This window comes from Hyperoodon ampullatus (genome assembly GCF_949752795.1).
Source record: "Hyperoodon ampullatus genome assembly, chromosome: 11".
Lineage (NCBI taxonomy): Eukaryota > Metazoa > Chordata > Mammalia > Artiodactyla > Ziphiidae > Hyperoodon > Hyperoodon ampullatus.
Window position 1 is genome coordinate 23653002 of NC_136924.1, and position 24674 is coordinate 23677675.

Sequence of the window (24674 nt, forward strand, 5' to 3'; positions counted from 1 at the left end):
TAACACATGATTTAAATTCTGAGCTTATAGGTTGCATGCAAATCCATTTGGATTTGCATAAGATTATAGAAATATGCAGGTCAAACTTTCCACAACGTCTCTCACCTATTATGAATTACGGAGTGGCTGTGGAAGTATATATGCATGGTTTAGCTTTGTCTTTCTTCTTCAAGATGGGGTTAGACTCAGATCATAGAGAAAACAGGGAAAAACGACAAAAGGCAGGTTTTCTTTTTTCTTTGGAAACCAATATCATTATGCCCAATAAAACTAAAAGAACATAAAGAAACTATGAATTCATGTGTTAAGAGGGTCTAACAGTGAGATCATCACAATCCATAAGCGATTTATCAAAGCATTTCTTCCCTACACATGCGGTGAGAATGAAACACCAATGAATATCAGGGCAAGAGCAACAGGAAGCTTGACATTTGACACTGGCTAAATCTGAAGATAGGATAACACATAAATCCTACGCCTCTCAGGTACACAACAAACTGGCAAAGACAGACGCATTGTCTTCTTTCCCCCCTTACTTACTACACTCTGGCTTCCATTTTTCCCAAGTTCTTCCTCTGAAATCTTGCTCAAATTATCTAAGTAGTGGTCTGATATTGTGTGGCACAAATCTTCAAAAGAATAATCCTTTTCTTGACAGAGCTTTATTTCATCCAAGAGTTTCGATAATTCTCCAGTCACAGTTTCACCTGTAAGAAGACAGTAAATTTTTCAAAAGTTTCAAGAAAGAATACTGCTAAAACTTGATGCTAAACAATAAAAATATAACTAGTATGGTGCTAGAACTCAAAATATGGCAAACAAGATTAAGTTGTCAGAAAATTTATTTTGCTGAAAGCAAGGTACTAAATCATAATTAGTACAATAATGTTAAAAAACAAAGAGAAATTTCAGTTTTGCCTATTTTTATTCTTTCTCAAAATGGAAATAAGTATTGAAGGTTTATGTATATGTAGTACATAAAAGCATCTGGAATTACAGTTCCTAAGGCTTCGTTTACTATAGCATTTAATCTTCAATAGTCTTTTATGGGCATTATACTTCACTGACAGAATTCATTCAACAGTTCATTAACAAATTTGAAATGGTGCTGGCAGCCTACTTCCTAGGTTCAATAAAAAGAAATAGAATGTATTTAAACAAATAATTATGTAAGTAATTAATAAATTATGATATAAAGGGACAACAGAAGGAACAGATATATAATCTGCATCAACTGTCAACATGACTGTTTTGTAGGCTGCATGCAAATATTCATTTTTTCTAATTATTCTCAGAAAGGAAATTCATCCCAATAATTCATTCTGAAAAAAACCTAGCAGTTACAATCCAGATATAAATATTTTTATTCTACATTAAAAACATACCTTAGGAAAAATAAAGTCAACTGTGAAATACCCACTCCATGTAAACTTCATGACAGCAGGGATTGCTATATCCTTTGATCACCACTGTATCTCAGGACCAAGAATACTGCCCGACAAATAGCAGGAGCTCAATAAATGTTGACCAAATAAATGGATAAAATATAGAGTATAACTTATTAGACCTGACATTTTCACAAGTATGAGCCTTTTTGTACATATAGGACAAACATAACAGTTTAGTACATAACAGACTAGTATCATTTCAAGGGTTTTACAATTAGCTACTCACTTTTGGTTTTCTGGGAAGGAGACTCAACAGGAGATGAAATGTGTGTTTCTTGTGTTGTATCTTCCTGTATGTGTGCTTCAAGGACTGTTGATCTTCCCACGCCTTCTAAATATTCTGTGTAGATAAGTTTTTGAAATTACATACTTGAATTCAGTTATTTTAAAAACTTTAACTTTGTTTTACTTTTGATGGTCATTTTTTCATTTATTTATTTATATCCTAAATTTTTAAAGACCTTCAAAAAACCAAACAAACTGAAAGAACTTCATGATGAGCTATTAATTTAAAGCTTTTAAATTAAAACAGAAAAGATATTTTAGAAGAGACTCACGAATACTTTTTCTGAAAACTAAATTTTTGTCACAACGTTTCCTTAACATCCTCAGTTTCCGTAAATATACCCTACCTGAAGGTTTAAAACTCTCTGAATGATGCTTTGAATAGACTTCATCCCTAAACAGGGATATCAAATTCAGATGGATATAATGATCAGTCAGGTAACATACATGCATGAAGTGGGATAAGTTTAATTTATGATGGTGCTGTAATCTTGTAAGATAAGCACAATTGCATATTGAACTTTAGTTCAACAAAGAAATAATGTTCTTTCCCATTCTTTTTTTTATTGTCATTTATTTTATTTTTTTTAAATTTCATTTCATTTTATTTGGCCATGCCGCGCGGCATTCAGGCTCCAAGTTCTGTGACCAGGGATCAAACCCAGGCCCTGGCAGTGAGAGTGCAGAGTCCCAACAACTGGACTGCCAGGGAATTCCCTATTATTGACATTTTACCTTTTTTTTTTTTTTTGTCCCACACTCAGCCCATCTCTCATTTTTCCAATTCTGATGACGATATAATAATAATAAAACTCAAGTATTGCTTACTATGCACCCAGCAGTGTTCTAAGTATTTAATATAAATTAACTCATTTAATCTTCACAAAACTATGACACAGGCACTAGTACTATCTCAGTTTTAAAGGTGACAACTAAAGGGGAAGGATTATTAACTTGGCCATGTTCATTCAGCTAATAAATGGCAAAACCAGATAGGTACAAGAAGCATCTCACTTTTCCCTTAATCATAAGGAAACAGCATCTGAATGCAGGGATAAATGTCGATTAACATTCAACCTCAATGTAACAAAAAAAAATGGAAAGCCTGCAGAGCCTGGCTAACCAGAGAGCAGATGCCCCATCTAAAGTTCGGCAATGAAGTAAAACGAAAGCCTGCATTTTTTTGAGAAACCAAAACTCTGGGGAGTTAGTTGAAATCCTAGATTTTTAAATGCCGAAAGGTAATTCAATTTTTACAGAAACACCGTGTGAGCCAAAAGTATGTGATCTAAACAAAACATATCTGCTACCCGCTAAAATGCATTCAGCCCACAGTGGATGGTTTACAGCCTCTGGCTAAGGGGTTAAATCAATACTTGCGCTTCTTTATTCAGAAGGAACCCCTTCTTCTTGAAATTCACTTAAGAAAATTTGTGCTATCATGCCAACCACTTTTGTTTTCATACTATCCAAACAGTTTCTATCTAAGAGCAATTCTACTAGGCAAATTCTAATAGGAAAAGAAAGCAACTTATGGGGTTCTATCCTGAAAATTTCTGACTCAGGCAGTAATTTTATCCACTATAAATTGTCTTTACTACAATAACAAACTTTTTCATAAGACTTAAAATGTACCAGTGATTTGGGACTTCCTTGGCGGTGCAGTGGTTAAGAATCTGCCAGCCAATGCAGGGGACACGAGTTTGAGCCCAGGTCCGGGAAGATCTCACATGCTGCGGAGCAACTAAGCCCATGTGCCACAACTACTGAGCCTGTACTCTAGAGCCCATGAGCCACAACTACTGAGCCCACGAGTCGCAACTACTGAAGCCCGAGCACCTAGAGCCCATGCTCCGCAACAAGAGAAGCCACTGCAATGAGAAGCCCATGCACCACAATGAAAAGTAGCCCCCACTCCCTGCAACTAGAGAAACCCCGCACACAGCAACGAAAACCCAATGCAGCCATAAATAAATAAATAAATAATAAATAAATAAAAAATAAATAATAAAATAAAATGTACCAGTGATTTGAAAACCAGGAATGCAGATAATATAATGTGTTCACATTCTAAAATTTGACAATAATTTTAAAAATTCAAAGATGTCACAAATACTCCATCGCAAATTGGCATACCTAATGAATCTTGACCATTTAAGAGAACAGACAGTTACTCCTATATAATAACATTTTCATCTAAGTTGAACCAGTGCAATATGTTAGAAATGTCTGTAATTATGTCATGCTCCCTTTTTAGTGGATGACATTTATTTTGCTTCTCCCAAAAGACATATTATGCACAAGTCTCAGTTTTTTTAAACTTCAGTTAGAGGCAAAAATCCAATATGAAATACAAAGTGCCTAGAAGGGAAAGACTTTTTAAAATACTGTATATCACTCTTTTATTTTTCAGTTTTCATTCAACTTGACTTTAATTTGAATTAATATGAAGAGCCACACTTGTATTCGCCTCTGATTTATCTCTATACGTGCTTGACTTGCAATTAACTTCTTTATTGACAAGAAAATTGTAGGGGTTTGAACTTCCCTGAGAGGTTTTGGAAGTAAAGAAAGAAAAGAACATAATGACCTCCTGTAGTGCATCTATTTTTTTCCCCTCTTTGGGCTTTGTTGACTCCTGTATCTATTATGCATGTCTCCTGCTCAACATGGTTTTAATTCACCTATCTCCTTGCAGGACAAAGCTGCTCTTCAGCTTCTCAAATGACATCCAGTGGCACCCATCCCACCTCCCTCTATTACATTCACAGCCAATCTGTAACAACTGTAGGGGATAATCCCCACTCAACAGTGCAGGAGCTAAGTGGAAAGAAAAGAACAAACAACTGGATTTTTAAGGGAACATGTTACATATCAGGCCTAATCACCAAGTAGAAATGGAAAGCACTTAAATCTAAATTTTTCATAAAAGTTTTAGATCAAATGGGGAAGTATGTAATCCTGCAAATGAAAAAGTAGTACCTAGATGGTTGTCAAACCTTCAGTCGACCTAGTAATTGCAACTAACTACAAACGTACTTAAAATGACCTTTATCAAAACCAAAGCCTGGCAAGACTGAATTATCTTGTACTACTGGATTTGGTAGGAAATAATCTGTATTCTTTCAACTAAGTACAATTTTGTTGTTGTTAACCCAGCATTTACACACCAGTTCTACCACTTAGAATAGGATATATAAGTTTGAGCAAGTCACTTACCCTCTTGGAGCTTCAGTTTCCCTCACATGCAAAAAGAATAACAATATCTGACTTATCTACCTCATAGTTATAGAAAACAGACAAAATAATAGAAAATCCCTGAAAACTCTTAAAGCATTATTCAAGTGTAAGATAATACCTCAGCATCATCACTTTACAGTCCTAATACCTTCAAGTTCATAACTACATATTTATTACATGTGTTTAATTAAAAACGCTTTTTAATATCACATAAGTAAAAAAAAATTAGCTTTTTAAAAATTACTGAGCAGTTGAAAAACTGAAATAAAACATTAAAAGGTAGTAATTATTATTGAGCTTAAAAGTCTACCAGAAAATAAAGCAAATAATAAGTTCATTCAAAAGTAAATGTTAAAACCCAAGAGAAAACTAGGACAGTTTTAATTTAATCTTAACTGTAATGCAAACTCATCCATCATTCAATACTCTTTACCTTGTAAGAGACTTGCAATCTGGAGAGATTTCTGAGATGGATGTTCTTTCAGAATGTCTAAGACAGTTCTACCTAAGCTATCTTTTATGTTGGCATCAATTCCTGAAAGAAAAAGAAAAACCCACTAGATGTACACAAGTGGGGTATCATTAGAAGATACAGTCAATATATAACTGCTCTAATTTCAAAAGTATACAGACCAAGCACTTAAGGTGATTTTTTAAAAATTAAGACACACACACACACACACACACACACACACACACACGATTTTAGTAAGAAAGAAGGTGGGAGACCACTGATGCCAAAGATTAGGAACATTCTTGATAATGAATTAACTCTTAAAGGGCACTGATCCATTCATTAATATTGTTTTTTCAGATTATAGCTAATTGAGGTTATAGCTAGTTAACTAAATGGTAGACTATCAAGCTGAAAAATATTACTGATTTAGAATTTAAATTCCTAAAGTATTATGGTCATATGATTTATATATTCTGTATAATATGGTAAAAATAATGTACCATGTAAGTAGTATAAGAACAGTCTTAGAATACTTTAGTATTCACAAAAGTTGAAAAAGCAGGATTATTTTGAATTATTGTCCAAATACAAAGTCAAATATTTAATATTTATTTATGCAAGATTATATTCAATGTCAGCAACACTCATCAAATACCTAGTGAGCAAACTTCTTAAAGTTTGTAACTGAAATACCTTTGGAATTATTTTAATTCTGAAATGTTTATTGTAAAGAGTTTTTATTGTAAAGAGTTTAATGTAGCAAAGAGCAAAAAGTTTATAAACTTCCCAAGTATCTAAGCACAAACAAAGCCAGGTTTCAGGATCTAGCCTCAACAGTTAGTTCATTATAATAAAATTATTAAGTATTTGCTTAAATTTGTATGGAAATGTGTTACCAGCACATATTTAATTGGTTGCCTCATTTATTATATCATTGTGTTACATATCAAAGTTACGTATACATGAAATTTTAACTTCACATAAGAACTATCACAATGCAATAGTCTGCCAATACCTTTCATTTAACATTTTTACTGAGGAAAATAAACACACTAAATATAATTTAAAACACAAAAGACTCACGTCAATTGTTTACAAGCATAAATTTGTATCCATGCCTTATTTTTTTGAATTTTATTTTATTTATTTTTGTATACAGCAGGTTCTTATTAGTTATCCATTTTATACATACTAATGTATATATGTCAATCCCAATCTCCCAATTCATCACACCACCACCACACCCACCCCCCACCGCTTCCCCTCCTTGGTGTCCATACGTTTGTTCTCTATATCTGTGTCTCTATTTCTGCCCTGCAAACTGGTTTATCTGTACCATTTTCCTACGTTCCACATATATGATATTTGTTTTTCTCTTTCTGACTTACTTCACTCTGTATGACAGTCTCTAGATTCGTCCACGTCTCTACAAATGACCCAATTTCGTTCCTTTTTATGGCTGAGTAATATTCCATTGTATATATATGTACCACATCTTCTTTATCCATTCATCTGTCAATGGGCATTTAGGTTGCTTCCATGTCCTGGCTATTGTAAATAGTGCAGCAATGAACATTGGGGTGCATGTGTCTTTTTGAATTATGGTTTTCTCTGGGTATATGCCCAGGTGTGGGATTGCTGGGTCATATGGTAATTCTATTTTTTGTTTTCTAAGGAACCTCCATACTGTTCTCCATAGTGGCTGTATCAATTTACATTCCCACCAACAATGCAAAAGGGTTCCCTTTTCTCCACACCCTCTCCATTATCCATGCCTTTTGATCTTAAAAAAATCTGATCTCAGTTCCAATTTTATTTCAATCATAATATACATATGGAGACAAATAAGCCTACTTTGTTGTTCCTTCAAAGCTTTCCCTCTAAAAGCTTCCCTTTAAATCACTGCAGCTTACAAACAATAGCTACTCAGTTGATGAAGTAACTAGAAGGAGAATTTACCTTAAGAATGGGGAACTCTAATTTCTGTTTACCATTATTCACAATACAAAAACCTAGGGAAAGTAGTATGTTCTTTAATAAACCAAGCAATTGTCTTAACTTCACGGGGATCAGTTCCAACCTCCTATAGAAGGCAGAGGTTTCCTTTTCTTTTTGGTAGTTTCTATTTTAATGTGATTTAAATGTATAAAATTGTAATTTCCAAAAGCTTTTTATTAAAGTATCTACTGAGTAAAGGAAGGTACACATTGTTATCAGTTTTTTTTCCTAAACATTGAGGCTCAATTCTACATGGTATGAATACATACCTTCAATTTAGAGTGAAGGTAAGAAATAAGGGTGATTGTCAAGAAAAAAAAGTGTCATTTTCCTTTGTCTACTCCTGAAATACAAATAGTTTTTGGCAAGATAAGCCCCCTGGAGAATCAAGATAAGTTCCATGGAGAATCATGATAGTTACCTGTTTCTAACAGAACTCGCACAACATCTACCTTTCCAAACAAAGCTGCTTCGTGAAGTGCGCTCCCTTTTTCTGTCTGGAAAAAAAAAAAAAAGAAGGAAAAAGAAGCACAGTTGCATTAGGAATGCTTAGGTTAAAAAATTCTGTCATTTTATGTATTCATACATATTCTCTGTAATCTTAGCATTCTGACAGAAAGGTAGTGTGAAATAAAGAAGAGATTCTAGAAACAAAACCCAAAAGCTTGAATTTGTGAAACACCTCAGCTTCTGTGTAGCCATTTGACCTTGTTATGTTGGTAAGCCACTCACCTCCTCTTAGTTCTCAAATATAAAGTAAGAGTACTAATGCCTACCTCACGAGGCTTTTGTGAATATCCAATGAGTTCATTCAGTTCAGCATGCATTAATACTAACTCTATACCAAGAATAGTTGAGGGATGTTCTGAGGTATGGAAATATGATCCTGGCCCTTGTATATTTACATTCTATCTGAGGAAACAGATGTACAAATAAATATCAATGATAAATGAAATCTAAACAATTTAACATGGCTTACAAAACCTGGACAATCTTCTCCTTGCTTTCCTTTCCATATTCTCTCTTGCCCATCCCAACTCTCCCCAGACCTTCTACCTTATTTATGCTCCAAGCATACTAAACTTTTTCCTATTAGTATCATTCTCTGTGTTCTTCTGTAAAGATCTCAAAAGCTGGTCTGGCAGGATCTAACTCCTAGCCCTCTTTATCTCACCATCACCTATACCACCAGCTCTCAATCTTCAGCACGAATCAGTTCTGGGTGCCACCGTGAGAAGTTCTGATTCAGTAGCCTGGGATGAGGCCCACAAATTTCCATTTCTAACAAGTTCCCAGGTAATAATAAGGGTCTAGGGAGTATAATTGAGAACCACAGATGTATACTACATGTCAAATCTTCATTTTAATATAATTTCACTCAGGAAGATACTGCTTTCCCCTAAAGTCCAGCACTTTTCCTGTGTGTTCCACATCAATCTAATCTTCCTCACCATAGCATTTATAGTACTACATTATAATGTTATGTGATTGTCTATTCCCTTTAATAAACTGTAAGTTTAGTGGAAATGTAGACCACATCTATTTTTTTCATCATGGTATCACCAATGCCTAGAAAAAAGTACCTCAAAAATGTAGACATTTAAGAATTATTTTGAGGGCAAAAGGTAGAAGGTAGGAACATAACATAGAAGACAAGAATTTGTGAGCATTGCAGGGAGAGATTGGTTTCTGTCTTGAGGAAGATCAAGGAAGATTTCAAAGAGGAAGCTTTTTTAGCTATACATTAAAAAAATTTTTTTTCCTCTCAAGAATTTAAAAATGTCTACCAGGTCCTTAGTATGTGCACATGTCTCTGTGTGTTAAACTGAACACTGTCATTATGGCAACTTTGTCCTCTTGTACTAAAAGTAATCTCTAGTATGGGATTTTCATCTCAATACAAGAAAGAAATATCACTATAAAATACTATATAATGTAAAAATGTTTTTAATTAATAAAATCTTATTGTATAATTAACCCAGTATAAAATGGTTTATAAATGCATTGTTAAGGAGGCTTGAGGACCACTGAAGATCTATCAACATGATCTGAATTTATTGCCAAAAAGGCATAACTGAAATGCACTTGATTTATAATTTTCTGGGTATGATATGTATAGACACTAATAAACATGGAAATAAAATAATTTATAAATATATATAGCACTATATGGAAGGAAAATGAAACTGTAGAAACTTATGCAGCTTCTTAAAACAATGTTTCAATGTGTGGCATAAAAAGTTAATTTTTTTCACTCCCTAAAAAATATCCCTTGAAATAATCTAATTCTTCTCACTCTCATTCTATGTCTTTCAACCAACTTTCTTACTACTAATTTGATTTCCTCCAAATTTTCACAAAAGTTTGTACTTAATGTTAGAAAAACCCTTCCTGGAATAGCACACTTTAAAATTCTGAAAAACTAAACAATATTTTAAATATAGAGATGAAAAGGAAAATGGAATTCCTCAGAGCCTGGGGAAGGGAATGAGGGACAGAAAGTATGCATCCAGGCATTGAGCACTGGAAGAAGAATTTGTTCAAGGAAATCTACCAGTCCCTGATAGATTAGTACCTGAGCTTTAACCAAGGTGGGACTGGGAGGGGAGCAGGAGACAAAGTCTGAAGCTCAAGCAAGCTGAGAGGATAGATCAAGGACTCCTGTGTTCTCATGAAATAATATTTAGTCTAAAACATTCTACAAGCAAGTGGAATGTATACAAAGAAATAACACTAGGACTTCCCTGGTGGAGCAGTGGTTAAGAATCTGCCTGCCAATCAATGCAGGGGACATGGGTTCAATCCCTGGTCTGGGAAGATCCCACATGCCATGGAGCAACTAAATCCGTGCGCCACAACTACTGACCCTGTGCTCTAGAGCCTGTGAGCCACAACTTCTAAGCCCACATGCCACAACTACTAAAGCCCACATGCCCTAGAGCCCGTGCACCACAACTACTGAGCCTGCGTGCTGCAACTACTGAAGCCCACGTGCCTAGAGCCCATGCTCCGCAACAAGAGAAGCCACCACAATGAGAGGCCCGCACACCACAACGAAGAGTAGCCCCCGCTCACTGCAACTAGAGAAAACCTGCACACAGCAACAAAGACCCAACATAGCCAAAATAAATAAATAAATAAAAAAGAAGGCAGTCTTAGGAGAGAGCTGACACTAGCTGTGGATGCAGGAGCAAATGGGCCCACAGCCCTCGGTGCCCCTAAAAAAAAAAAAAAGAAATAACACTAAAATAGGTGAACCCAAATTTGGGGCCTGCTTTTTCAATGGATCAAATTTCTCCATTTCTTTAAAATTAATCATTTAAAATAAACATAGTTTCTGAATAGACAATTATGCCGTTGATAATATAGTAACGCTTCAATATTTATCCAGTAAACAGATATGAAGCACTCACAACGTCTTAGCACCTTTCAGGGGAAAAAAAAAAAACCTCTAATCACAATTAGTGGTGAAAACAGCTTAGTCAGTAGACATGACACGATATATATCTTAATGCTGAATTGCTGATAAAAACAAAAGAAATTCTCTCTCCAATTGGAAATGGCTATTAAAGGTAAGCCTCAGTAGCACCAAAACTGAGAAAAACAAATGGTAGGAAAAGGGGAGAGGATATTGAAAAGAATGTTCCTATTTTTAAGCCCTGGGTTTTAGCTTCCTTTTTGGTTTGGCTGTATGTATTTCCCTGATACATGAAAGCTCAATTATGCATTTAAAGAGATCTTTGTTATATTTTATCCAAAACCTCTAGACGTTTCAAAATGGCTTTTTGGGTCATGTATTCTAAGAGTGCCAAAAGAGCAGACAGAAAGGGGATGTGAAGATGTCAGTTTGCCTGCACTGGTTCCCCCTTCCAAATTTAACACTCTAACCATAGCCCTTCTGAAGCTTGCAAAAGAGAATGACCAGATAAAGGAAGACCAATTTTTTATTAAAGGAGGAATAAATAGAACAAAGATATAAAGTGGGATTGTGATGATGATCAGTAGAGAAAATAGCACAGGTAGCAGGGGAAATAAAAACTATTGAGAAACAAGACCCACTACCAAAAGAAGTAACAAACAGTTAGTAAAGATAAATTTGATAGAGAAAAAAGAAGAAAAGCCAATGAGAATGGCATTTAACACAGAAGTAACAACCCCTGACGCCCTGGCTAGCACCAATTAGCCCTGTAGGCATCTCTTGGGATGAAAGGTAAGAACTTAAAAGATAAGAACATCCTAGCCTTTGTAAATGAATAAATGATGTCTAAACAACTTGAGAAGCAACAGATCCTTTGCACCCTACATTAGCTAGACTATATCCAGAGTACTGTGTTCAAGTGTGGATACTAAACTTTCACAGGAACATCAACAGATTGGAATATGTCCAGAGAAGAGCATCCCAAAACAAGAATCTAGAAAAACATCATGTGAAGAATAGCTGAAAGTTATAAGTAGGTTTAGACTGGGGGTGGAAATGGCATAAGAGAAACAGGATGTGTCTTCAAAAAACTCAGAAATACCATTTCTCCAATTCTAAAGAAGATCTCTCCCTCTCCTCCTATTTAACTAGGGACTTCTGGCCAATGTCTTTACCTTTCCTATCTTCCTTCACTTCTGTCTCAGAGGAAGCATCCATTCCCCTCATTAAAGCTAATCCTCGTGCTCGCTTCGGCAGCACATATACTAAAATTGGAACGATACAGAGATAGCATGGCCCCTGTGCAAGGATGACACACAAATTCATGAAGTGTTCCATATTTTTATTGTATAGCATAGGGAACTCTACCTAATGCACTGTGGTAACCTAAATGGGAGGGAAGTCCAAAAGGGAGGGGATACCTGTATGTGTATGGCTGATTCATTTTGTTGTGCAGTGGAGGCTAACACAACATTGTAAAGCATCCATACTCCAGTAAAAAATTTTTTAAAAAAGCTAATCCTCCACTTGTGCTCTTTTTTCTATCATTTTCTGCTTCTCAAATTTTGCTCATGAAGTATCTTCACCGTTTTCTTGCATCTTCAATTTCAGTCTCTTCATTGGATCTTTCCACTCTCCATAAAAATACATACCTTTTCACTATCTACCAAAACAAACAACCATAGAAACTTCCTGTGAACCTGCTATGATTTCAAGCTTCTATCCCATATCTCACTTTTCCTTACTCCACACTTTATTAAATATCATCTTCCCTTTTGAAGGCAAAATTTTTGTCTATTCTGTTACTGCTATATCCTCTGGCACATAGTAGGCAATGCCTGGCACAGAGCAGGCACTCTATAAATACATGGTGAATGGATGAATTGATTATTATAATTGTACTGTCTTGGCATTCCTCTTGTAACTAACTGCTTTTTTACAGACTTCTTTTCCAGAAGCTACCTGAATAGTCTTTATTCAGCTTCTTCTCTCTCACTATAGTCTCCTTCTTGTAAACCCATCTGTTTCCATGGCTTCATCTCTCACTTCTCTGAGCTAGCACCATTTAAGTGGCACATCCTAAGAGAGACTTCCCCAGCCCTTCATTCTCAAACACAAGAACCTGCTTTTTTCCTTTATACCACTTACTGCAATTTGTAATTTTTGTTTGTTTATATGTTTATTTTCTGTCTTTGCACCCAGGCTCTCAACTCCATTAAGAGTAGGGAACAAATTTTCTTGTTGATGTAGCATGTGCCTGGTATCCTCTCCTCAGAAGGCTGGAGGGGATATGGTGTCCTGAAAGGGAAACTAGGGGGAAGGAAATGGAGTTGCTAAGGTGGTAAGTGAGACAGATCAGGGAAGGCCTCCCTATTAAGGTGACATTTAAGCAGATACCTGAAGAAAGTAGAGGAGGAAGCCATGCAGGTTAGTAAGGCAAAGGCCTTATGGTAGTAGCACACACAGTGTGTTCCAGCAAGAGCAACGAGGCCACTGTGGCTGAAACTATATGAAATGGCAAAGAGTAGCAGGAGGTAGCTTCAGGGAGAGTGGGACTAGGTCAGATAAGACACTGTCAGCCACTGTAAGGAGTGTGGCTTTTGTTCCGAGTGAGCTGGAATACCAGTGAAGGTTTCTGAGCAGAAGAGTGATATAACCTGATTTAGTTTAATGGGATCACTTATGGCTGCTTTGTTGAAAATAGACTGAAGGAGTCTGTTATGGACTGAATGTTTGTGTCCCCCCCCCGAAATTCATATGTTGAAGCCTTAAACCCCAGTGTGACCATATTTGGTGATAGGGACTTTACAGAAGTAATTAAGGTTAAATGATGTTGTAAGGGCGGGAACCCAATTCTATGGGATTGGTGTCCTTATAAGAGGAGGGGGAAACATCAGAGAGCTCTCTCCTTCTCTCTTCATTTGTGCACAGAAGAAAGGTCGTTTGAGAACACAGGAGAAGGCAGCCATCTACAAGCTCTCACCAAGAACCAAATTGGCCAGAACCTTAATCTTGGACTTTCTAGCCTTCAGACTGTGATAAAACAAATGTGTGCTGTTTAAGCCACCCAGTCTATGGTATTTTGTTATAGTAGCCCAAGCAGACTAATACAGAAGAACAGGAAGAAGCAGGGAAACCAGTTAGGAGGCAAGAGATAATCAAGACTTGGGCTCTGGTGGTAGTAGTGAAGGGAATGAAAAGTACTGAAATGCTGGATATAGTTTGAGCACAAAGCCAAAAAAATCTGATGAAGAACTAAATTAAAATGTGAAGAAACCCTAAAGTTTTGGGGCCAAACAACTAGAAGGACAGCGCTACCATTTGCTGAAATGGGAAATATTGGAAGATGGACAAATTTGGGGAGAAGGGGTTATGGAGGCTAAATACTCAGTTTTTGAAATGCTGAGTTTGGATGCCCATTAGCATCCAATAGACATGTCCAGCAGACACCTAATTTAGAGTTTAGGGTAAGGTCCAGGATGAATAAATAAAATTTTTATTGCTAGTTAAAGATGTCATTTGAAGCCGAGAGACTGGATGAGGCCAACCAGGAAGTAAGTAAAGACAGAGAAGAAAAGAGGTTTAAGTACTAAGACCTGGGAGACTCAGATGCTTAGAGATCAGGAAGATGAGAACGGTTAGCCACAGAACAGGGACGTCACAGATTACATTATTAGTCCCTCCTATTGAATGCCCTCTGCCATACAACACTGCAGCTCTTTGCACTTATGTGGGTGGAGTATATATCCCTACCCATTGATTTGGAGCTTGGTTTGTGACTTGCTTTAGCCAATGGATGATAGCTAACATGATGCAAGCAGAGGCCCAAAGTGTGCTTCCTTGGTTGGGCTTAGGCCATGTCCTGGCTAGTCCCAGGAGGAAGATAATAAACACATGGAGCAGAGCTGCCCAGACTAACTTACAACATTAAACAAAGCTTCCCCAGGGGCTTCTCTGGTGGCGCAGTGGTTGAGAGTCCGCCTGCCGATGCAGGGGACGCGGGTTCGTGCCCCGGTCCGGGAGGATCCCACATGCTGCGGAGCGGCTGGGCCCGTGAGCCATGGCTGCTGAGCCTGGGCGTCCGGAGCCTGTGCTCCGCAACAGGAAAGGCCACAACAGTGAGAGGCCCGCGTACTGAAAAAAAAAAAAAAAAAAAAAAAAAAAGCTTCCCCAGCTGACCTGTAACTTAAGAATGAAAAAAAATGCTACTGCTTATGAATGTCTGAGATTTCTGTGCTTATCCTAAAGCAGTATTGTGGCAATAGCTAAGAGAGAGTAACAGAGTTACAGAGTTCCAATGTAAAGGTTCAATGGGAAGGAATGAAAATAAAGGCTGGCTCAGGGAAAAGGAGTATGAATCTACAAAAGAGGACAGAAAACAGAAAGACTTAATTCTTAAGCAACTAGCAGTAACAGGTTCATGAGGTCTTGCAGATTTATCTAGCTGCAACACTGAATGGCAGGCAATCAAAATCTTTGGCTCAACCTAAAATAATACTGAGAAGGAACAGCCAGTGAACTACATGAGAACCAAGAGAGAGTGGTATCTCAGATGTCAAAAGAAAAAAGTGTTTCAAAAAGGAGGGAGAGATCAACTTTGTCAATGCTGATGATAAATCAAGTAAGATGAAGACTAAGAACTGGCTATGGATCTAACAATATGGCAGTCATTAGTTACCTTCACCAAAGGAAAAAACAGAATTTTTATAGAGTAATAGAGTTGGAATGGTTTCAACAGAGATGAAGGAAAGAATTTGATATGAGTAAAAACAAGTCTTTCTAAATATTTTGCCATTTTTTTTTAGTCCTGTGGGTATTACTTCCTCTAGAATACGTTCTTTAATTTCACCTGTAGTCAGAAAGGTAGATCTTTGCATAGGGCTCTTTTAGAAATGTGACAAGAATGACCAGGTGTGGGATTACCACTACATTCACAAGAATGGTCAGTTACCCATTCTCTAGCTACTACTAACAAAAATTGCTTGTAAGTCATTTTATTATGTGCACTAAGGCTACAATAAATTTCATTTTATTTAAAAATAAATATGTTGCCATAAAGAGGATCAGAGAAAGAAGAAGACAGCTAGAGGAAAATTCAGTTTCAAAGGAGAGGGTTTTTTAAAGATGGGAAACATTGCAACATCTTTGCATCCTTCGGGAAATAATGCAGTTAAGAGGGGGAAAATATTGTATTAAAGAGGGAATATTTGCCAGAGCAATGTATCCTAAGTCGATATGAGGGGATAGGAGCCAGTGCACAAGTAGAGAAGTTAGCCTCAGATATAAACCTAGAAAGTTAATTTAAAGCAAGGAAGGAAAGCAAATATACACATATTGGCAACTGTGGAGGTGATAATATGTGATTGTTTCTGTTATCTCAGTGAAATAAAAACAAAGTTGTAATCACAGAGGGATGACAATGACGGAAGTGTTGAAGTTTTCAGAAAAGAGGAGAAATTTTAAAATAATTATCTCAGTAAGTAGGAGAGTAAGTGCAATCTTCTCGTTTTGGGCTTCCTTGGTGGCTCGGTGGTTAAGAATCTGCCTACCAATGCAGAGGACAAGGGTTCAAGCCCTGGGCTGGGAAGATCCCACATGCCATGGAACAACTAAGCCCATGCGCCAAAACTACGGAGCCTGCACTCTAGAGCCCACATGCCACAATTACTGAAGCCCGCATGCCACAACTACTGAAGCCCACGTGCTACAACTACTGAAGCCCACGCACATAGAGCCCGTGCTCCACAACAAGAGAAGCTACCGCAATGAGAAGTCTGCGCACTGCCATGAAGACCCAATGCAGCCAAAAATAAATAAATAAATAAATAATTTTTTTTAAAAAGAGTAAATGGATTATTAAAATGTAATCTAGGGCTTCCCTGGTGGCGGAGTGGTTGAGAGTCCACCTGCCGATGCAGGGGACATGGGTTCGTGCCCCAGTCCAGGAAGATCCCACATGCCGCGGAGCGGCTGGGCCCGTGAGCCATGGCCGCTGAGCCTGCGTGTCTGGAGCCTGTGCTCCACAACGGGAGAGGCCACAACAGTGAGAGGCCTGCGTGCCGCAAAAAAAAAAAAAAGTAATCTATCCATTTAGGCACATATTTCTCCTGCCACTTTAAGCACTTTGTACCTTACTCAGCTTTGCACCTTAACAGCTCCTAGCATGCTAACTTGTACTCTTTACTATTAATTTTCTGTAATTTTCCTTTCCTTTCCTTTTACATTCATATAAAACCCAATTTCTTAATATTATGCTAGTGCTTTAACTCTTTGAGTTTTAATAAGAGAAACACACACAGTTAAAGCACTAGCATAATATGACACTATCACCACCTAGTTACCCAAAATCAGGTTTGAAATCCATAGAAATAATTGCTAATTTCAAAAGAATCTTGCCAATTAAACCCTACTTTCTTAATATCTTAATACGATTCATTCTCTTTATTAAGAAATTTTTAATGCTAAAGGATTTATAAGTAAATATATACTATGAAATTCAACCAAATAGGAATTAAATTATTTTGCTCACTAGTTCAAATAGGTGTTATAATTCAAAATTGCTCAGAAAGAAATGAAGCAGAAAACAAAACTTCTACAAAAAGTACAAAATAAATGCTGCATTTAAAAATATTTGTAATTAAAAGAAAAGATCCTCCAAAGCCATCTCTAAATTTTGAAGAATTATTCTTAATAACTTGAATGTAATTGAAGTCTAAAAATGTATTACTGTGATTTACCAAATAGGATTACTTTTAATACTGTTAACTTCCAACTAGTTAACAAATTAATGAATATTAAAGCCACTGAAATAGTTTAAGGTTACTAACTGGTATGGTTCACTCTCAGCCAGTGAGAATATCAACAAATCTCTACTTCAAATTTAATATTAAAAAATGTTATAGTGAATCTGATGGTAAACCTAGGTGACAGTTAATTTGAATAACATAAAAAAATTAAATAATCACAAAAAAAGGGTAATGAGATGCCAAAAAATGTTTTATATGAACAAAGCAATAATAATAAAAACAAAAAATCAACTAAGGCTAACTGTATCTAATGGAAGAGTCAAGTCATTGAGATGTATTGTAGAAATATGTTGTCAGCTCTACTTCCTGGAACCTTCAAGATGAAATCATAGAGTGAGCATCAGTGAAAGAGGTATAGCAACCAAAATGTTGCCCATCCTGCTCGGGTACCTGCCCTAATGCTTCTGATTAAGTGTTCACGTATTCTGAACATACTGTGTCCCTTTCATCTGATTTGTGAGTAACAAAACAAAATGCTATCAGGGGCCAAGTAGAAAAATCTAAAGGAATGAATCATAGAGAGAGGCTGACATCTTAGAAGGTATATACCCCATCGGGAAGTATTTAAAATTCAACATTTTAAAACACTGTTTTAGCCAAATAATGCACATCTGCAAGCTAAATTACACCTACAATTCAAAGTCCTTTTAGACTTTCAAGGTCTTCTTCAAACATCACTCTTCAATGTCTTCCCAAGTTCTCCCTCTTTAAATCTATATTTTTCTCACCTATATCTTCATAGCACTTCGTCCTAGCATTTATTTTAATATATCATGTAACAGGAGTTATTCTTGCAAGTTTTTGTGTTCTCCACCAAATTTTGGGCACGGATCTTTTTTATCTTTAATTCTCCAAAAGCACAAAATACAGTGTTTTGCATAAAAAATATAAATTTATAAAATTGAATCTGAACTCTTACTTTTCTAGTCATGGGACATAAAGTGAATTACTGATTTCAAACAGCCATAGTTAAAGTCCTTGGTTATAATGCAATCTGTGCAATAAAGTTTAGAAGTATTCCAGAAGTGTTAATAAAAGCAATAAATCTAGATTAGAGAAATTCAACATTTAGACAATAAACATCTAGCTTATCATTAAACATACTTTAAAAAAGTAACTTTGTTAGTCACCTATAATAAATAGTAAACATGTATCTATCTCATTTCAATATCCCGTTGCAAGCAAAGTTTTTTTTTCTTAAATATGAGGGCTAAAAAAAAATTCTTGTGCTTATTTTCAAGGCTGCCAAAGTAGAATAAGCAATTTAGAAAAGATATTACAAATATCTAACCAACTAAATAACACAGGCAAAGGTCTAAGGAAAATTCTGATTCAGGGAGTCAGCCTGAAACCTAAGATTAGAAGACGTAGGATTTTTAAAACTTAAAAAAACAAAAACAACAAACAAAAAACCCCGAGAGACACAGTATTCAACCTTAACAACTCCTAGGAAAATAACCTCACAGTTGAGCACTAATTCCACCTTGAATGTGTAGATTTGTTTACAAAACTGTCTGCATTTATTGCCTCTGGGTATTCACACCCCTTTTATAATTCACACCCTCTTCTAATTGAAAGGTAGAATCTGTTTTCCTACCCCTTGAATTTGGGCTGCCTTTGTGACGTATTGCCCAATCAAACATGGCAAAAGCCACAATATGTTTGTTCCAAAGCTAGACCTCAAGAGGCCTTGTATAATCGTGTTTCTCTCTCTCGCTCTCTCTCAACCATGTGAACAAGCCCAAGGTGGCCTGCTTGATTATGAAAGACACATAGCAGTCTCACCCATTACCCCAGGTAACAGCCAGTCACTCCCTGAAGCACAGACACTTATTTGATTCACAACTGACCCAAGATACATGAGAGAGCCCAGTCAGGACAGAAGAACTGCCCATATAAGCTAAGACTAAACCATAACCTCAGAATTATAAACTAAATAAATGGTTATTGCGTTAAGCTGTTAAATTTTGGTACAGTTTATTATGCAGCAATAGCTTATCAATACATAGGGGAGAAAAGTCATAATCTGACGGGAACCAAAATCTCTGGAAGGTAAGTATGTTGCCAGTGACTTGGGGGCTAAAAAAAACAGTCATAAAAGGAGAAAATTGTAAATAAATAAATAAATAAATAAAAGAAAAGTTAACCTTGGAATTAGGGCTAACGAGACAGATAACAAAAGCAGGTTAGTTGCTTTTCCTTGTGGAGAAACAAAACCTATCCAAATGTTATCTGTCCTTCAAAGCTCAACTCAAATCACACCTCCCAGTAAATTTTTTTCTTATTGCCCTTAAGCATAGTGATCCTTCCTTTATTAGCCATGTATAGAGGTACACTATTGTGGAAAAAGGCCTGGACTTTAATCAGTAAGTCTAAATTCACATTCTGGGTTTACGAGCTATGTATCCTTAGGCAAGTTTCCTAGTCTTTGAATCTGATTCCTCGTACTGGAATTTAATGGCTCTCAATCCCACAGGATAGCTGTGAGATCTGTATTCTAAATGTGTCAACATATTAAACACAAAGTACAACTCAAAAATGTTAAAGTGAATTTCATTCCTTTCATTCATCCATTCATTCAACTTCGACTGGACTGAATTACTGGTGTATGTCAGACTGTGTGCTAGATACTGGGAGAAGGGAAACAATTACTAAGGAGACCACACACAACTGCCATCTAGTAATAATTTTTCATGTGCATAGCCCCTAAGGTAGAATGAGGTTAGAGATTATGCCTTATATTTCTTCATATTTCCCAGCAGTGTGGTGGGGTATTTTGAATTTAGTAGTTACAAAGATACATGTAGACCATTTGACCAATTAAAAAATAGTAAGATTTCTTCCTGTAAGTTTTAACATCTGTATCTCAAAGCAAAACAAGAGCACCATTGTTTTTGAAGCATAGCTAAAAGAAGACTCACTTGACAGCTCACATCCATTCCTGCTTCCAGCAGCACCTGAACAACTGCTTTGTGACCATTGCGTGCAGCAAGGTGTAGTGGTGTGTGCTTTCGAGTGTTGCAGCTCATTAAGTTAGGGTGTGCACTGATGATCATTTTGACCACTCTAAGCCGTCCATAGAGGGCTGCCAGGTCCAGAGGAGTTTCCAGCTTGCTGTTCCTGATGGTAGGATCGGTGAGCTCTTCCAGGAGAACAGCAACTACTTCTGAGTGTCCATACTGAGCTGCACAGTGTAGGGCAGTTTCATTTTCATTGTTCTGTTAAGACAAAGACATAAAGTGCAAGTTTTCAGAAATTCAATCCTTTATCAAAACCTATATACAGTCATTTAAAACCTAAGATGCTTTGAAAATGTAAGTTTAAGATTTATCTGTTTTAATAAGTATGCCTAATAGAATTTTATATTTGATACTAGTACCTATCATTTACTACACCAAAAATATCACATTTTATTTTTATTACTTCAAATGAAAAAATCAAACTTTTCCCTACACTATATATTCCAACTTCCAAGAGTGATAAATGATTTAGTCATGTTAGTCAGTAGCCCTGCTGGGCCCAGATGGTCAGTGTTATCTGCACTGTGCATCGTGTCTCCATGACATTTGTTAATGAGAGAAATTAATACACTTTTAACAGACTGGCTTTCCAAAAGATAGTTGAGATAGTACATTCTTTGATAATGAAAGATTTACAGAAAGGCTTCCCAAGTTAAGTTTCATTTTATCTTTCGTTTAAGTATAAATCAGTGCTTCTTTTCCAAAGAGAATAAAGACATACTGGCCCTAAGATTAAACCATATCTTTTTGAAATATAATCATGGATTGAGAAGCAGACCATACCCATACCATACAAGTTATAAGGAGTATCACAGTATTACATGTGTAGCTTATAAGTGTTTCAGTTGAAAATCAATGAGATTTCCCCAGGAATTTAGCAGAATATAAAATGTTAAAATGGAGAAAACTGAACCCAGTTGCAAGGGAGATGTACCCTTTCAGATTCTTTGGGCAGATGGTGTAGGTATATGCAGTATGACTATGTCAGGAGGCAGAAGGGTCAATCAGTAGAAATGTGAACAAGAAATTTTAGTAACAAAAATGCAATGTCCTAAATGAGGGTTCTAGAGAGCAAGGGAGGATTTCATCACCAGAGACATCATCATAGCTATCACTATGTGCCAGGCACAGTTGCATTTCATGTTTACTCATCTAATCCTCACTAGGAGATAAATATTATTATCATTATCCCCATTTTACAGATGAGGAAACTGAGGTAGTAAGTAGTTGAATAACTGCCCTTCAATTATACAGCCATTTAGTATTGGGGCCAGAATTTGAGCCTAAATAGCCTAGACCCAAAGTTGGTACTTTTAATACAATCTTCCACAATAGAAACTATTACTACTACCATTTGCTGAGTGTCTAAAAACTTTACATACATTGTCTCCTTTAACTCTTACAAATGATCCTACAAGATTGGTATTAACATCTCCACTCCATGGATGAGGAAACTAAAATACAAAAAAGTTAAATTACATGCCCAAGCAGATTCAGGATCTTTTGGAACCTGTAATCCATCAGAATCAAAAACCCATTTATGCTCTTTCCACTGTACCACACTGCCTGCCATGTGTTTCTTTACTGCCAAAGAAGAAAAACATGGAGCTAGTGATCTGAAAGCAGAATTTCTATAGATTTTGCCCAAAAGAACACCAACTGAGTTGAAATAGGAAGTAGCTGCTTAGATAGCTGTTCTAAGGGTACAAACCCAAACAAATCTTATCGTTCCAGAAAGTAACTCAGCCTTGCTCTGGATGATAAAACAACGCAGATAAGTAAGTTGAGAGTAGAGAGAAGATTTGAAAACTTAAAAAGAGGAGTGATGGGGGAAAAAAAGCACAGAAAAGTCTTCTTACTACTTTACTTTTCCAAAACAAGTATCAGAAGAGGGCATTTGAAGGCCAAACGCAAAGGAAAAGCTACTCCTTGAAGACAGTCAACAAAAAGTTAAGATCTGACAGGTGGGGAATCCAGCTGGAGGTATTGTTTTTCCAGCACTTTGGGGTAGCCATTCTTGTTCTTAGTTTAAATGTGTTATCATAGTCTATTTCCTCATAGACTGACAACATAGAGGCTTGCACTCCCTGATTTTATTATCTGGCCAAGTTTTATAAACCTGATTTAAAAATCAATCTTATTACCTTAAACCATGAAAATATGATATAGAAATATGCCTCCTTACCAAACCAAATTTCCCGTTGGTTGAAAAGAGATTCAATCTCATTTTTTAAGATATACTACCTCTTTGAGGAAAAGAAAAGTAAATTATGAAACAATACCTCAAAGACCTCTCTACCTTTGCAAAGGCCTTAGCCTAGGAAATTATAAGTGCAAAATTGAAATTTTTCTATTAACTCCAGTTATCACTGTTCAGATCTCAAGAAAAAGTTATTTCAATCATTCAAGACTTACTCAGGAGAAAATGTTCATAGAGTTTATCCATAATATCAAACACACACTTGGCTTGTCACGTCCGTGAATACCACAACTGTGCTACCTTTACAAAAGGCATGGTTGTATACTCATGTCCATACTCACTAGTGGTCTAAAAAAATCCAATTTGAAATAAATAGGCTGTGATAAAGCACTAATTAATAATTGCTAGTACGTCTACATTAAATATTCTTAAACTGTTTTGAATTCCTTCTTTTTTACCAGATGAGTGTTCTCTGAAAAATTAGGACACTTCCAGACAATGGGTGGCAGTATGAAACTGGCTAACAAAAGTTATTTACCAAAGATCTTACTTCAAAGTCAAACTAATGGAAACTAACACTAGTTGGATTTGAGTTTTGGTGAATGGCAAGGGAATATACTTATGAGATAAGGCTCCTCTGGTTTTTGCTCTAATGTTAAAATACAGAAGAAAAGAGGAAGAGAAGGTGGAAGAAAAGGAAAGAGGAAGGAAAGGCAGGAGGGAAACGAATATACAGAGAAATATAAATTGAAAACACACATAACATCAGAAGAAAGGAAATAAACCTGTTGACAAAAGACAGGAAGGATGTGGCAATTATAAAAACCAAAATCAGGGCAGAGTCCACTTTATTTTCAAAATTATGTCACCCTAAGTTGACAACTAATTCTAAGGCAGTATAAAATGGTGATCCAGGTTGAAGTGCTAACATGTACTTTTTAGCAACAATAAATCACTCTATCTCTCTTAACTTATCTTATGGTAAAATTAGAATATTACCTTCCCTATAACCTTAGAATACAGCTTATAAACCAAAGGAGATAACATATAGGAAAATGCCTTATAAGATTTAAACATTAAAACATAAGGTAGAATTACTTTTAAAGAAAGCTGTATTAGAAACCAAAGACAGCATTCAGAAATCAGAATGAAACCCTGACAATTATGCATAATTTTAACATTATAACATAGTGTATTACTGGTTAAAAGCTTGGGCTTTGGATCAGAAAAACCTGAATTCAAATACTGGCTGCATTTCTTAGAAGCTGTGATATCATGGGCAAGTTACTTAATCTCTCTAAGGTACTTTCCCCATATATAAAGTAGGAACAGTAATTAATACCTACCTCATCAGGCTGTGGTAGAGCTTAGAAAGATAGTGTGGATGAAGTACTCTGCACAATGCCTGGCATATAGTAAACACTCCATAAGTGATAGGATTTACCACTTAGAAAACCAATGTGCTATTATGGAGGGCTCTGGAATTACAGAGATCTGAATACGTCTCAATTTAAGTCACTTAGTAATGTGTGAACTTAGAAGAGTTACTTAGCTTTACTGAGCCTGATTTCCCATCTATAAAATGGAAGTGATAAAAATCACTTCCGAGGATTGCGAGAACTAAGTAAATAACATATCACAGATAAAGTGCTTAGCACAGTGCCTGGTTATCATAGGTCTCAATAAATGTTCATTACCATTTTCATTCCTGCCCTCTATTGCTTAAATACATAAAGGCTTATAATTAATTAGCATATTTCATAGCATTCATGGGAAAAAAAGAAATAAAGCTAAAATCAGAA

The 24674-nt window shown here is 36.2% G+C and overlaps 1 protein-coding gene across 8 annotated transcripts in view; it reads right to left on the reverse strand.

The window, feature by feature from the left end:
• The window catches only part of ANKS1B (ankyrin repeat and sterile alpha motif domain containing 1B), a gene marked incomplete at both ends in the record, with an annotated part of 1147860 nt that overhangs the window by 932195 nt on the left and 190991 nt on the right, over window positions 1-24674 (reverse strand). For all 8 annotated transcript variants that reach the window (XM_079714776.1, XM_079714773.1, XM_079714775.1 and 5 more), the window contains 5 exons: window positions 541-707; window positions 1675-1788; window positions 5407-5508; window positions 7850-7925; window positions 20574-20870. In XM_079714776.1, the coding sequence (XP_079570902.1) occupies window positions 541-707; window positions 1675-1788; window positions 5407-5508; window positions 7850-7925; window positions 20574-20870 (756 nt within the window). The remainder of the gene's footprint in view (window positions 1-540; window positions 708-1674; window positions 1789-5406; window positions 5509-7849; window positions 7926-20573; window positions 20871-24674) is intronic.